The sequence below is a fragment of the Chenopodium album genome, chromosome 6 (genome assembly GCF_948465745.1).
Source record: "Chenopodium album chromosome 6, dcCheAlbu1.1, whole genome shotgun sequence".
Lineage (NCBI taxonomy): Eukaryota > Viridiplantae > Streptophyta > Magnoliopsida > Caryophyllales > Amaranthaceae > Chenopodium > Chenopodium album.
Window position 1 is genome coordinate 2,006,661 of NC_137839.1, and position 14,075 is coordinate 2,020,735.

The 14,075-nt window shown below is 34.2% G+C and overlaps 1 protein-coding gene across 1 annotated transcript; it reads right to left on the bottom strand.

Moving 5' to 3' along the window:
* Positions 1-1,104: 1,104 nt before the first annotated feature.
* LOC145636171 (putative RNA-dependent RNA polymerase 3) lies at positions 1,105-12,459 on the bottom strand. The gene is made up of 21 exons (XM_081687645.1): positions 11,961-12,459; positions 11,825-11,860; positions 11,315-11,368; positions 11,086-11,212; positions 10,856-10,994; positions 10,614-10,691; positions 10,093-10,285; positions 9,652-9,799; positions 9,454-9,547; positions 9,212-9,355; positions 8,471-8,527; positions 8,304-8,375; positions 7,603-7,709; positions 5,342-5,490; positions 4,973-5,198; positions 4,174-4,399; positions 3,203-3,348; positions 2,548-2,710; positions 2,039-2,183; positions 1,620-1,783; positions 1,105-1,542 (listed from the first exon to the last, which is right to left on the bottom strand). Exons 1-21 carry the CDS (start codon positions 12,241-12,243, stop codon positions 1,297-1,299), a joined length of 2,997 nt encoding a protein of 998 aa, XP_081543771.1. The 5' UTR covers positions 12,244-12,459; the 3' UTR covers positions 1,105-1,296.
* Positions 12,460-14,075: the final 1,616 nt, after the last annotated feature.

A 14,075-nucleotide genomic window follows, 5' to 3' on the forward strand; every position in this document is an offset into this window, starting at 1 on the left:
TTATAGCCTTCAGATTTGGCTTCCGTATAAAGTTTTTTCACCCGACGAAATTATGCATCCAAGTACTTCCATGGGTTCCAAAAGGGCCTTTGGAGTCATAAATAGTACCCGGAACCATCTAATGCATCCTTAATCATCATGCCTTAAGGGCCTTGGGAGTCGTAAATAGTGTCTGGAACTAATCTGGTACGCCTTGTCCTTGGGTGCACATGTCTTGTGCACATGCCACACGGCCCCTTGTACCATCCAACATCCCAACACTTAGGCTTTGTGACTTGTCTTAATCCCGTACTTAGCATTTTTGCATATGAGATGCATCGCCAACCTCGTTTTCCATAATGTAGGTGTTTAGCCTGAGATCCCAGTAGATAATCCAAGAATCCAACAGTGCAGTCAAATTGGGATCTGATGTTGCGTGTTTCAAAGAGGGATCAACTGGGCTGGGAGGGGTAGAGCGGGACTCAATTGGGGATGTCATGGCTTTAACGGTTTGGAATGTTGAATGGAGTTATGATGCGGATGTTTGTGAGGCAATGGCAGCTCGACATGGCCTTTCTATCGCAATTGATGCTGGGCTTCGAAAGATTATTCTTGAGACTGACTTGCTGAAATTAAACCACCATTTGAAGAACAATATTTTTGAGAATTCTCCCTTTGGTCTGATTGTAAAAGACATCTTATGTCTTGCCAAATTGTGCTCCTTTATTTCTTTTACTCATGTTGGGAGGGAGGGGAATAGGGTGGCTCACAATTTTGCTCATTTAAGCAAAGATTTTGATGTAATGTGTGTGTGGTTAGAAGAGCTCCCTGATAGTATCACGCCTGCTGTAATTTCTGATGCTCAAAGCATGAGTTAATAAATTTTGCTAGCTTCCCGTCAAAAAAAAAGGTGCCTCATAGTATATTGCAGTCATTTACTCATTTAAGATTGCATCAACATCATGTATCTCATTCATTGTGTTCCTTTACCAGCATCTCCTTGATTCTCGCTTACTCCAACATAAGCTACATATTCAAAGATTGCTTGAACTCAAAGTTTCCCCTTTTATCCTGAACTTAGCAATTTTTCTACAAATGATGAATAACATGAATGGATGAATAATATGAACTCAAAGTTTCCCCCTTTATCGCACTATGAATATAGCATTTGTCACTGGAGAAGTTTTCTTAATTAGAACTTTCTGAAGTACTGAACCACGTTTATCCTTGCAAGTAGAGACAAAAATATACAACATATACATAATATACATACAAAATGCACATTATATTAAACTATGAACATTTCTACATTTGTTATTAGGAAGTTTTCCTACTAAGAACTTCCTCGAGTACTGAAGGGAGACAAGTTAGAGGTTTCTCTGCCTGACCTTCAGTGATAATCTTTAGCAACGCCTCACCTGCTACCTTCCACGCAAAGCCACATTTCTTCGCATCTTTGGTTTTTGCATAATCATAGCATACGTGATAGACAGCCAATGCATCAAAATATATCTCCTCCCATGCTCTGGAGCTCTTTCCCAAGTCATCTGCTTCGTATAATATCTACACAATCGATATATAAATTGATGAATAGCCCAGGAAAACAACGTCCACTAGTTAGCTTGCTACTTGTGAATTACCTGTTTATAATTCTGTACAACTTTGTCTGCAGTATCTGTCCTTAGTTCTTCATCATCCATGGAGAGGGCTGCACTCATTTCACTTCGATAATTTTTGTAAAGATACTCCCATGTCTTCAAATTATAGTTAGGAACTTCAACATCCAAAATCGGTAGCTTCCAAACTAATTAACAGAAACAAGAAGTGAACATTAATTAGCCTTACAATCATGCAGGATTTAAAATTTTAAACTTCTCATCTGATAAGAGCCATCAATGGATTATGTTTACAAATTATATTCATGTTGGCTGCAAACTTACCTATCTAACTAAATCATTTACATGGATAAGCATTTATGGAGGCACAGATAGCATCAAATGAAGAAAACAGGAAAGTCAAGTTTATTCACAAGATATACATGGCATTGAAGAACACTCACCAGGTATGGACGGATCCTCAAATTCCCATTCCTGTACTTGATCGTAGATGATCCCTAACACAGATTCTGAATGGTAATTAGATGAGGATACCTTCTCCATGTGGTGTGGATATTTTACTGCAACCAACTCACGCAAAACAGTAACCTGAAGGGCAGTATTTGTTTTACCATCCTTGTCAAAACTAGCTAAGTAAAATATTGTAAAGCTGACTGTAAAAATAAGATCTTATGTGAACAAAACAAGATTGTGAAAAACAAAGGAATTTGATGGACTAAAAACTAGATCCTTGACAACAGTGTTCTAGTGCTCATTTTCAAACCATAATGCATAGTCATTTCCTGCAGAAGAAACTTGTTACATTTATGAACAGCGTGAAGCTATGGCAGCATACTCAAAGGAGAAAATGCATATAAGCAAAACAAGAAATTGGTAGACATGGTAGTAATTACATCAAGACAGTAGTTTGGGTGATGGAAACAAACTACTCATTGAACATCCACAAAGTTACCTCTACGCCTGTTTTCGGTGCATCCAGTGCGTCATAGTAAATGTCCACTAATTTTAACAATTTTTCCTTCAAGCACTCTTTCTCCATCGCATAATTGTCTCCTAAGCTTAATAGCTGGTCCATGTGTGCTAGCCAGCTGATAGAAGCAATCCCCATAGCTAGACTGGAAAGCAATTTGCAAGTTAGCAGCTAGAATCATTAAGGCTAATAGAACATTAATAAATTAAGAAACCTATAATTCGTCGACAGGAAAAGGCTGCAAAAAAAACTGATACATCCCATTGGCCCTGCTTCTATCTTGGTCAGATGCCCATAGTAATTATAATTAAAATGTGCATTCACAATTCCTATACACAAGCTGACGGCCTTATCAGACTTTTCTTTAAAGGTTGATTAACTAAGACAATCATAGTGAAACAAAGGAAGTAATTGCAAAGCTCTTAGAGCAGAGGCAATAAGCTTAGGAATGTATACAAAGATCCAAACACAATCCCAACCCTTTGATTGGGGCATACATAATATTTTACCCATTGGTTAGCTCATGCAAGGGAGACAGACTGCATATGACCCTCGTATTTATGATCAAGGCACTATATTTGTTATCACAACAGTGCAATCAGGCTTTAACTAAAAATAATCATATGAAAATGAACACCTTGGTTTAAATCTTGCACCCAAGCAACGAGAAAAAAGCTCATGCTCCAACTCCTCATTAGAATACTCCGCTGGTTTCTTCTGGTCAGAACTTGATGCTTGGTTCATGCATGTCCAGGGTTCACTTGGTTTGAAATATTTTAGAAGCTGCAAGGGAACAACCATTTGTTTAATCTTGACTCACCACATCCCAAAAATAATGCTGCTGAAGGATAACTTTCAGCTGTAATAAGGAGTTAAAAAAAAAAGAAAAAAAAAAAGAAAAAGAGAGGAGGCAATTCGTTGACCCTGTCCATTCCCCATTCCTCAGCACATATAGGTTTTAATCACACATGTTACAGAGTCTTCTCATGCAACCTATAAATCAGTTTTGATACATTTTATCTAAAGTAGGTGGTTAGCATTTTAGTGACCCGTAAACTTGTAGAATAACCAGCTCATCATCAATTCACCTGGTCTTTGCTTATCAAAACTTATTAAAACTAATCCAAATTTATCTGTACTTATTGGAAGTTTGGAACTTATCAGTCCTCAAATTAGTCTTAATTTAAGCTTGGGTAGTCCGTAGTCCTTATTCAAACTTATGTTCTAGCGAGGTTAGTTTTAGCATACAATGTCTGATCTAAGACTCTGAGTAGTCCTTATTTAGTCGTGAATCAGGCTTTGGGTATTCCTTAGTCCTTAAGGCTTGATCCAGAAGATTTTAGCTAACCTTCAGCCGTGAGCATAACTGATGGCAGATTTATCTATAGATCTCTATGTTTCCATGATAATTGGATAGCATTTCAAAGATCTTATCCTTAAGGAGGCCTGCACCCTTGTCTAGGGAAAGTCACTAGATAATTTTTTAGTGCAGATTGAAATAACACGTGAACATATTTCTATCTGCCATCTCACTAAGAAGAACTGAAAAGTGTAAAGCAATTAAGAGATAAACAAGAAGCAAGAAACTGTAAATATGTAATTTCTTACATCAAGATTCCGTGATATCCAATACATGTCTCCATCAAGATCACCACCAGCCATTGCATCAGGCAGTGACCTTGAACCTTTGGTGGGAAAAAATATGCCATACTTTGAATTTCCCACTATCTCTTCCAACCCTTCTATATGTTTTGCAGTGAGAATATGGATATCTCCAAAATGAATTCCTGGATTACGATAAACCAGGACCTTGCCAGAAATTTGTCCATTTTCACTACAAGAGAGTTGTATCATAATATATTAGTTACTGAAAGAATATTCTGAAACTATCATTAGCCGGCTACAAAATCGTGCAACATGAAACATCTCAATTAACATCCATTTTAGCTCCAGATATAAGGTTTACTCTAAAATGCACATCATGAACAAGGTTGGTTAATGGGATAGACCTATATTGCTTACCTGCTTTCCACAAATTAGACAATAACTTGATATCATGTAAAACAAGTTCAAGGTATCAGTGATTGTAGAAAGATTTATCTAGTACTATTTTCTTCTACTTCTCTCAACCCCTAGTTAACATCGCTCTTTATTCAATTGCTCTCTAATAATAAAGAGGTATCACAGCAACAAAAATGTCAAAGCCTTAATCCCGATTACTGATAGAAGTAAAAGTTAAAAAAAAAAAATAGAAAAGAACATGAATACTTTTAAGGAATAGAGCTAGTTCGTTAGTTCAATTTGGCAGAGCAACCTTTTGTACCAAACATGAGGCCTTGTTTATTCCAACATGTTCCAGTTTCACAGAGGTTCAAGTTGAAAATTCACATGATAGAAAACAACTTACTGAATGATGCAGACTTCTCCACTTCTTAAGGTATCCGTTGGATCAGCTGTCCCCATAAGGTAGAAGCTTTCACTGATGGGAAGCTTCCCTTCTTTCAAGCTTTTATTTTGATGATTTGTAAGGAAACTTAAACGTGTCTGAATGTACGGTTCATGAAGAGGGATCCCGGATAGAATCATTCTAGCAATTGTGAATTCGTCATCCATATCCCCACTTGCAAGAGCAACTACATGAAAAAATCAACCAAATATTAGGTTTACCCAAACAAAGTCGTTTCATATGCATAATTGCATTCTTACTGATTGTAATACACAACAATTGCAAGTCGCAATTTAAAGATCCTAATCGCAAAAATCTCAACAAAATCACCTTGCAGAGCTGCTCTTTTGTCAGTCAGTGAAGTTCGAGCATCATGTATTGCATCCTTTAGTATGTTTGTGAAAAACTCTGTTGGTACTCCTCCATAATTTAGTAGGGCAATCAAATATTTTGTCAAGCATGTTTTCTTAGGTCGACCACTGGAAATCAGGAGAAAGAAATTAAACCAAGAAAACATATTACCAGAAAACCCACTCCCTAAGAGGAACACAAACCAGCAATCACAACAAATCTGACAAGAAAGAGCTAAAAGGAAATAAAATGCCAGTATAATCAGAAATGTATATGTCAATTTAGAATCAATGCCAATTCTTGTATGTGTCATCACAAATGTTTAGATCATGTAGCCCAAAAGTTTTTTTAAGAGTAACATTTTCAGACAAAACGAAAGGATACAAGAGCTACAAATAGTCAAAAGAATATACAGGTAAACAATGAAAAAAAAAGGTGGAAATCAAGCTAATTCTAAACTTTAAGCTTCACTCTGCATTAGATTAATCAAAAGCCACAAGGGGCTAACAGTCTCAACACACTTGGGAAATTTACCAAATAGTAATTCTTGTTGTAACAAAATGTACAATTGGACATGTCTAATTGACTTTTACGAGTAAATAGAATTTAGTTAGACACTTATCAAAATATATACTTACTCCGTTCCACAAATATTGCAACAATTACCATTTAAAAAAGTTTCACAAATATTGCAACATTTCCCTACTTGCACACATTTCTCTCTTTCTCTCTCCTCACCACATCTTTATTCCTCTCTATCTCTCTCTTCTTCTTAGAATCCATGTCCCCTCCCTATGTTGCAATATTAGGGGGAACGGAGGAAGTATAATGTTTCATGCCAAGGCCAAATAGTAATGCTTTATAATTAGCTACAGATAAGACAGTAAATTCAATCCGAAACTTGTTGTACAAGCCAACTAATCTCAATTGTCTCTTTAACTCCATCATTGAACCCATTAATTAAGATCATAAACGCCAGCTAGAGCTGCTGCCACCTCGAAAAAATATCAGATATATTGGGTTAGCTTAAAGAAACATCACCAAGGAGTTAGTGCCATTCTACAAACCTATTGTATATCCCATCATCTCTTATTTTTCCAAATCACATTCATCCCATGATCCGCCAATAACCCTTAACTATATCCTTGTATACTAATTTGGTCCGTACATAAATAATTTTCTTCTTACAATCTTGCCTTGAAGGGAAATATTACCCCACTCAACCCATGTGACGAGGGCCGTTTCATAACCTATCACTCTCTCACACACTCTTTCTTCACAACTCATGTTGTTTGGGCCCCCACTAATACTCTCTCTCTCTCTCATTTCAACTTATTATTTTATTTTTATTTACACAATATCTACTGAAAGGCCTACCCTCCCCCACTATTTACACTATATATGCATGCCTAAGCGGCTAAGCCTAAACGGGACAGTTAAATAAAGCAGAAGTAAATTTGAAGTGCATGACTTGTCAATATAAGAAGATATGGGTCACAGCAATGGACTACAATAAGGGACATACGGTCTCAAAACCAAGAGCAACTTATGACATACCATTATGAATCACTTTACAAAAATCCAACAGAGATGCTAAGAACTCATAAGTTAAAATATATGTTGACACACTTCGAGATAAACTCCAAAGCATGTCAAGCCAGTGGCTTTCTAAGAAATAACATTTTTGATTGTCTATAGCACGGACCAGGAATTCTACATACTCTTTCCCAAGTAATAGTCTCTTACAAATGACCATGTGGAACTCATAAGACAAATTTGTAGCATGTAATACACCCAAAGAAGTATTTGTCTGATACTTATGTAATCCTGTTCAAAATTGGAATACTACTTTAGCAACTTTCTGGAAATCCAATTTTCTTGTCCACGTTGGTCAAGACCCTTGATAGCTGGAGTATTATGTTACAGTACATATATTTGATGATCAAATATGTCTCCCAGAGTTTACAACCGAAGAAGTTACTGTTGTTTCTGCGTAGCATTTTTGGGTGAAAATGAAGGCAGCCAGTAGGTTATTTCAAAACAAATAGAAATATCCACATAGCACACAATGGATTATCAATTTTAATCTTCTCCTCTTATTTTACATGTAATTTGTCATTGAATAGATTATCTAGTTGCATTCTTGCAATATTGCAATGTAACTTGTATCCTTGAGCTAAGTTATAATATAAACAATGTAGGATACTTTTAACAGCAAATGCATGTCATGTAAGAGATACCTCATTCCCACAACTTCGAATGAGTTCACAGTCAGAGAATGTCCGCGTTCTGGATCTTTTAGAACTTTTATCATGGATGGTCGAACTTGAATAGTTCTTTGAGGAAGCTATGATAAAACAATGAGAGTTTTGTCAATAGAAGGCCTTTCAGTTAGTTTATTTATAAAATAACACTTTCAAAAAGCACTCTGCAGGAATTCTCAAAGGCAATCCTCTACTATTCACTAATTGACAAATTATGAAGAATACATACAATTACTATGTTACTTGGACTCGGATAAAGTGTCAAATTAGACACAGGTGTCCAAGCATTGGACTCGCCCATTTTCTTGAAAAAAGTTGTGTTTTTAGTTAAAAATGAAGTGTCCAAGTGTCGGTGTCCGAGACACAGACACGTGAGGTAAATGAAAGAGTCCGAGTAACATACAAATACGGTTAATATATATCACTTTCCACTACTTTGATGTCTCAAATTTCTAATTTAGACCCTTTATAATATAGAACAGCTATTTCAAAGCACAAGACATCATATATTGCAATAAAAGAAAGTTTATGGACACAAACAGAACATATTCACTGCATTTTCAATGTTCTACACAACAGATTTTAGTTTTCTCATCGAGGTCTGCAACTTGTAAACTAACAATAACAATAACAATAACAATAATAATAATAATAAATAAATAAAATTTTCTTTATACCTTTCGATTAACAAGGACTGTCCCCTTAACAGCATAACCTTTGTAAAATAATCGGAACTGCATCAACAAAGGCTGGAGAAAAGAAGATACCAAATACAACTTATATAAATAAATAGCATGGTTTTAAAAAACATTTTCTGGTGTAAGATTATTAAAGGCAGGTGTACCAGTTCAGCAAATTGTGAAGAAAGCCCATTGAGCTCGAAACTATGGACATCATTTCTCTGGAGATATAGAATGAGAGAACAAGAATGCAAAACATATCAGGGAAGAATACAGGACTAGCCCGTGAAAAATTGCAAATATTACAGCAATAAATTACATGAGAACCCCCCCCCCCCCCCAAAAAAAAAAAAAAAAAAAAAAAAAAAAAAAAAAAAAAAAAACAGGCTAAACCATTCAAAAACATGCCAGACTGCCAGTACCATTCATATTGTATATAGCACCACTTTATAAAATGTCAAGGCATTTAACAAAGTAATAGCACATAACATGAAAATTGCCATGCTTCTTTAGAGTTTCTATTATCTTAGAGAACTTCAAAGAGACAAGATAAACTAATCAACTTATGACCAGCAACCAACACCTTATGATTTAAGCATCAAAGAAAAGAATAAGAGTAAGCTTTCCATAGAGTTTTTCCCAAGTGCTTGTAATTTTGCAAAAGCCTCATGACTTATAGATCCTTCTATCCTGATAAGTTGATGACAAATAAAGTTTTAAATCGGAATTGAAAAAAAAAAACAGCCATAAAGCTAACATGTCAGTCTTAGCTTAAACACAACTACATTTTATGCAGTGGTTTTTACATAAGAAATAAACTCCGAGCACTGAAGAGTATGATTTGATAGAAATCCTTTGCCACATAAACTACAGTAAATTTGGACTTAAAAAAGACAAAAGAATACCTCAGAGTTATGGTCACTCATCGAGTTAGCCTTACAACTATTCCAAGAAAACCCACAAACTAGATCCGCTGATATGAAGCCAGTTCCATCAGTGTGTATGAGAGCTTTCCCATTTTTATCTTTGACAACAGAACCATCTGCAAGCTGTCCAAAGTGCAGAAGAAAATAAACTAAGCTCGAAAACTAAGTACCAAAGATAGTGTAAAATCTCAATTCACAATAATTTAAGATTAATACTTCACCTGACATGGTATATCGTTGATGACTTCAAGGGTTATATCTAAAGCATCCAAATTAATGGGTAAAGTAACTGTTTTTGAAAGTGCGAGCTCAAATCTACATATACCACATATATCAATACTAAGCATGAAAGTGCTAAAATAAATGAATAAATCAAAAACATCGCTATAAAACAACTTTTAACTTTCGAAGCATTATACCTGGCTGCATACTTGGACAAGCTAGGTAGGGTATCCAGATGCATGAACATTGATCTTACTTCTCTTGGACACATATCCGTGTTTACAAAATAACATTTCACGGATCCAGTTATTCTATCCTTCTGTCCTTTCCCCCCATCTTTGAATGCTAATTAACATCACATACACATGAGGTTCATCATCTTAACCTACAAAAACTGGATAGAAGTGCAGAGATGCACAAGGCGCAAATATGGTACTAGAGTAACCAAATTCCATGTAACATGATCTAAGAAAAAAAGTACAAGCTTTAGGAACTGTTCTGTTTGATACTACTATGGGACAATAGGATGGAAGTTTCATATTTGCTATATACTCCACAAATATTCACAAAACATGTAGCAAAACCAACTTCTATTTTATAAATGCAATAAATTGATGCCAAAAGAAAAGGAAACTCACCAATGAACTTGTACAACTTTCGACCCAAGTGTATTCCTTCTCGTGCAACCTTTTTGATTGCAGCAAATGAAGAACCAGAACCCTTGCTAAACTTTGTTTTTCCCTTTCCCTCTTCAGCAAACTTCACGATCAGTACATTCTCTTCTTTAAAAACCTTTTGAAGAAGACTTGTTCGATTGCTTAAGAAAGGACCCTAAATGGAACAAGAAAAAAAAAACAAGGGGTTGATTAGACTTTATCAAACAGCACAAAAATTGAAAGTGGTTAAAAGTGGCTTCAATGTCTTATCTATATTTCATATTGTAGGTTATTAAAACAATCAATAGTCAAAAGATCCTAGAGTCCCATGGTTGTCAATTAGTGTGTGAACTGAAGATTTGAGAATTGAGAAAGTGAAACAAAACAATGGATTGTAGGCTCCATGGCCTTTTAATCTTTGATGCAAATACAAACAACAGAAATATACCGTGAAAGAACATAGCAAGTTGTACAGATTTTCAACAGTAGTTAGGAAACTATACCTTGAAACAATAACTTCCGTCAAGATAAACGTGACATTGATAAAAATAATAAGGCCCTGATGATTCCCAGTTACGATACTGCAAAGCAACAATGAAAAACAACTGTAATGCATTATTGATGTACCAGGTTTCACACCTAAAACATCATCAATATCAAACCCTAAGGCACGCAAACTAACAACTTTACAAGCAATATATAGAACAATTGAAATATGAAAATGATCAGACAGTCAGACACTAGCCTTTTTCCTGTCCTTCCTGAGACAATATTGATCACCATATCGATCCCACACCATTTTCTCAAAAGAGCCCATTGTAAGCTTTTCACTTTCGACTAGATTATTAATGTCGCGAACAGAAGCTACATCCTCAAGCTTCCTCCTAAAACAGAATTTTAATCAAAAGTAAGGACAGGAAATACTATTAAGGTTCATCACACCATCTATAATTCAAAAAATGAGTGATATATTACCTTCCTATGTAACTTAAAACAAGAAAAGCTCGACGAAAACCCAATTTTTCCAGGGCTAAAAATTCACGAGTTGGTTTGTATGCCTTAGAGGAGCTAAATACATTCAATTTCATCGATGATAATTTATCTGTAAAAACATTTACCAAAAGATCAAAATCATCAAATCAAAGACTCGTTAACAAAATGTAGAGACTTCATTAAGTTTATTTTTCAGCAAAAGGCACCTTACCAGATAAGAAAGACATTACAGACCCATCTCTTCTTAATGTTTTAGCATTACTTCCTGCACATAAACTTCAAATGTCAACTCTCATTACAGCAATCGTCACTTCCTAGAATTTAAAAAAAAAAAAAAAATACAGAACAACACTCCCTCCGTATCACTAAGATTGCCCCGATTTCCTTTACCAATAGCCCACTAAGCTTCACTCACATTATTATACTACTCTTTATGTTATGTTCACCCACATTATAACCAATTTCACAACTAAAAAAGACAAGGCAAGAACCCCAACCCTTGTCAAACTCCAACCAAGTCCTATAACATTTTAGTTCTCCACTACGGCGCAATCTTATTGGAACGGAGGGAGTAATAGGCACAAAAAAAAAAAAAATACACATCTTTATGAAATTAATAGTTACGTTGATATTGTACTTTAAACAAGTGATGCAACTATGTGACAACTAAACCCAAACCAATTAGAAAAACAAAAAAAGGTAATTTATACATGCAGCTTACCAGAAGAAGAACCCGAAGCAGCAATTGAATTCCTCTCTGCAGGAAAAAACATAAATAAGCCTCAAATCAAACAAACAAAAAAATACCCAAAAAAATTATTCAAAATAACAACAAAAATTATGAGAAATTTAGGAACCTTGAAAGCTATGAGAATCAAATTTGGTTGGCATTTTAGAAGAAGTGTTTGAAGTCTTATTATAATAATTATTAGCCAAATAAACTATGAACCCATCAAAAGATTTAGTAATTTTTGTTTTACGAATATAATTAAGCAACTTAATCGAATCATCTTCCCCCAATGATGCGAGCACTCTTCTTGAATTCAAACCAGGGGATGGTTGTGATTGCTCCTCGCAAATCACCCTAATTAACTCCTCTACTGATGAAGGAAGCGGGCATTCTTTCAAAAAATCCGCCATTTTTAGATGAAAATTTGAGGAATTTTGGCAGAATTGAGGAAAAATTGAAATGGGTTTTTGATAAATTGAATAAAAATTTGAAATTTAAAATGAAAAACTTGTTAAGGAAGCTTTTTTAGGGGATTGAGGGATGAAGAAGACTAGTAGTAGTAGGAAATAGGAAGTGACATTTTTGCAGAGAGACTTTGATAGTGAGGAAGAGAGTGTGCAGTTTTTTTTTTTTTTTTTTTTTTTTTTTTTTTTTTTTCTCTCTCTCTTGATTTTTTTCCACTGGTTCCCGCCTGTCAGAACGGTAGAAGAAATTAGTTTGATTATTATCAATCCTATTGGACACGATTTGAAGTTGTTTCAAACTAGGGTGTATCCGTGCTCATACACGGGATATATGTAGTATATATATTATGAGAAAAAAAATATTAGAAGTGATAGTTATTAAAGGGTGGTTATTATTTTGTTTTTTTTTTGTTTTTTTTTTTTTTAATAGAGCGCTAGATTTTAATTGAGTGATATGAGTAGTTATGAGTAACAATAGTGGTTATTGATTATTTTTTTTCAAAAACAAAAAAAAAAAAAAAAAATTAAAAAATAGGATGGCTAGAATTGCAGGGATGAAATTTTGGAGTGCTGTGAATGAAAGTTGGAAAAAAAAACTCTACAATTATATATTAGATTAGTGTGTAACACGGCTGTAACGATTGGTTATTTTGAGAACTCGGATTTGTTTATATTCGAAAATTCTACAGTAAATGACGCGTACCGCTATGTACCACTAAAGTAATGTACCACAATGTACCACTATTAAATTTAATTAAATTTATTATATATTTTTTGTATCTCTTTATCATAGTTTGACTCTAGCTAAAATGGTGAATTGCATTATTGTTTTGATTAGTGGTTTAAGGATCAAATCTTTGTGCTCACCATATATATATTTTTTTTCCCTTCTCACATATTTTTTTCCAAAATTGATAACTATATAATTAATGCAGTCCCTTCTCATATATTTTTTTTGAAAATTGATAACTATATAATTAATGTAGTCCCTTCTCATATTTTTAAATTTTTTCCCTTCTCATATTTTTAAATTTTTTCCCTCTAGACCACATTCAAAAAGAAATATAAAATACATATTTGATTTATTTTACATCATACAACCTTTTTAAATTACTCGTTGGACTATATTAATTATAAACTTATCAATTTCGAATCCTTTGCAATTTATTAGATCCATTTTTTCCTCTCTAATTACCTTCAAAAAGCAATATCAAATACTTGTTTGATTTATTTTACATCATACAACCTATGTAGATTATTCGTAGGACTACTTATATTTTAAAATTCTTATCAATTTTAAATCCTTCTCACTATATTAGATCCACCAAAGTTATTATTCACTACAAAAACGAGAGCATTTTAGCAACAAAGTTTGGCAACAAAATTATAAATTATTGCTAAATAGCGACAAAATATTTTAAATATAGACTTCTCTAAAATTTGAGTTTTAAACAATTTTAAATGAGCCAATAAAAAACACAAACTAATGGGCTTATAAACAATCACGAAAGAATTGATGTTTGTGAGCCTAAGAAAATCGAATACCAAGTTGTTCTAGATGAGCTTGTTTATTAAATAACTTGAATTTTTGTTTATCAACTAACAAACGGGTTTTGAATGAGTTGTTTAAGGAGTGCTTTGTTTAATAGACATCCCTTGATCCCTATTTGTTTCTTTGAATAGGTTACTACGAAGTATATTTTATGGAGATCTTTGCCTTGACTTATAAAAGATTAAAAAAATTACTTCCTATGTTTTTTTTGGTACTCATTTATCTT

Excerpts from the sequence above, each read along its gene's own strand:
- LOC145636171 (XM_081687645.1), bottom strand. The coding sequence starts at position 12,243 with ATGGCGGATTTTTTGAAAGAATGCCCGCTTCCTTCATCAGTAGAGGAG. Across the intron at positions 11,369-11,824 it reads TGCTTCGGGTTCTTCTTCTG|GAAGTAATGCTAAAACATTA; the intron begins GTAAGCTGCATG and ends GTTTATGTGCAG. Across the intron at positions 1,784-2,038 it reads TGAGGATCCGTCCATACCTG|TTTGGAAGCTACCGATTTTG; the intron begins GTGAGTGTTCTT and ends TCTGTTAATTAG.